Genomic DNA, 2,061 nt, shown 5'->3' on the forward strand with positions numbered 1-2,061 from the left:
CCCCCCTGTGTTAACACTTTTTGTATTAAGTTCTTTATTTCGATCAAAAGCGGATTACGAAAAAAATAATAATCACACGTTCAAATTTTAAGTTGACAGATTATACCTCATCACCCGATGCTTTCTCTTTGTTGCTGTCCTTTGTTTCATTTTTTTTTCTGTCAGCTAGTGAATGTTTAGGTTCGTCTATCAAAGTTTACCTACATGTGTACTTTATCATTTTCAAGATCATGTTCTCAAGCACAGGAGAGTGATCAACACATGCAAGTTAATGACTTGGAGACAAACGAAATAACTTTGTTCGAAAATTATTCATTTTATATTACTCATTTTCTTCGTCTGCGTCCAGGGTTGTGATAGTGGACCGAAGCCCCCCCCCCCCACCCCTCACCCAGCTTTAAGAAATGAAGACATACTTTTGTGATTGCATGGGAATTATATTATGTGTACAAAAACAAAACATTGCAGGTCTAATTCAACTATATTTCCAGTTGGTTGTCCTTTTCAGGTAAGAGATGATTTCTCACTGTCCGAACTTGCAGACTTACTCTTCTCTATGATGTCTGACTCGAAGAACTTGGAGGAAGATATCATTGTTATGTTTTACTTTTGCCTCGATCTCACGGAACGCGCATGCGTGAGTAACTCTAACAACTTCCGCCATCTCGTGTCCTACTGCAAGGAGCTGGTGACGTCAGCGGTTGGTCCTCGGGTACAGGACCACGGGGGGTGGGTAAGTCAGCGACTCCTCCACGTATGCACTGGAGGTTTTTGGTCCTTATATTTCCATTACTACGTTTTCTCTTTTTCGTTATTTATCCCTCCCTCCCTCCGTCTCCCCCGACCCTCTCTCTCACACTCTCTCCCCCCTCTCTCTCTCCCTCTCGCTCGCTCGTTCTCTTACTCTCTCTCTCTGTGTATCATCTCACTTTCTCCACTCTCCCTCCCTCTCTCTCTCTCTCTCTCTCTCTCTCTCTCTCTCTCTCTCTCCCACTCTCGTTCTCTTTCTCTCTTTTGCTCTGTATCTTTCTCTCTTCCCTCCCCCCCTCTCTCTCTCTGTCTCTCTCACTTTTTCTTTCTTCCTTCATCCTTCCCCCCCCCCTCTCCCTTGACATTCGCTTTTTTTGCCTTTGTTTTTACAGCGGCCAGTTGAAGATGGCTGCTGGTATGTCCTATATCTTGACTCTCCTTCTGTTGTTTCTGACTATTAGTCTTGCCTTTTCTAGCTCTCAGTGGCCATTATTGTGTCAATGAGGTTCTCTTTACTAAAATAAACCATCCTACGACGCTATCTCATTAGTATAACAACTTTCATCTGTAGGAAGCTAATTCCCTATTACTGCCTGCAAAAAAATTAGCGCGTAAAACTTCATGAACATTTAAACGGTTAACTTGTAGTAGTTTACAAACAATTACGTATAACAAGTTTCAACTGGAGTTAAAACGCAGATGGTTGGCGGATGCTCAGGTGTGATTGGTTACTTATTTCCTATCAGAGATCTATAGTCCTTATCTCTCCCACTTCTTTTGTTTGTATTTTGTATTCTAGTAACACTTCTAATCTTCGGTAATTATACGACCTGACTGTGTTACGAGTTGCGTAAAACTCTTACTTGCCAAAATGAATTAAACTGCCAGCACTTTTGATGAAGTTGGCCTCCCGCTAAACAGTTGTACAGAAGAATCTTGTCAGTTTGCACTACCGAATTGGTATTCATTTTTAACGCGGGTAGTTTTAATCTCGTTTTTTGTGGCTGCTCACCCATCTGGCTAGGTTCTGTCAGTGAGAATGTTTTAATCAGATGTCCATCTGCAGGGATTGGACAATTTTTGGTACTTTGTTTGACTTAGGTTAAAATAAATTCTACACCCAAACAATAATGTACTTCTTACGGCACCTAACGCTGAAGACTAGAGCATCTAACGAACGTGTGTGTGCGTATGCATGTATGTGCGTGCGTGTGTGTGCGTGCGTGCGTATGCGTGTATGTGTGTGTGTGTGTGTGTGTGTGTGTGTGTGTGGGTGGGTGTGAGTGTGTGTGAGTGTGTGTGTGTGAGTGT

At 42.4% G+C, this 2,061-nt stretch overlaps 1 protein-coding gene across 1 annotated transcript in view; it reads left to right on the top strand.

Annotated features, from left to right (window-relative positions):
- The window catches only part of LOC101857584, a gene marked incomplete in the record, with an annotated part of 6,892 nt that overhangs the window by 3,857 nt on the left and 974 nt on the right, over nucleotides 1-2,061 (top strand). Inside the window, 1 exon segment of the mRNA XM_005104581.3 lies at nucleotides 509-733. Coding sequence (XP_005104638.2) covers nucleotides 509-733 — 225 coding nt within the window.

This window comes from Aplysia californica, unplaced genomic scaffold (assembly GCF_000002075.1).
Source record: "Aplysia californica isolate F4 #8 unplaced genomic scaffold, AplCal3.0 scaffold00426, whole genome shotgun sequence".
Taxonomy (NCBI): Eukaryota; Metazoa; Mollusca; class Gastropoda; order Aplysiida; family Aplysiidae; genus Aplysia; species Aplysia californica.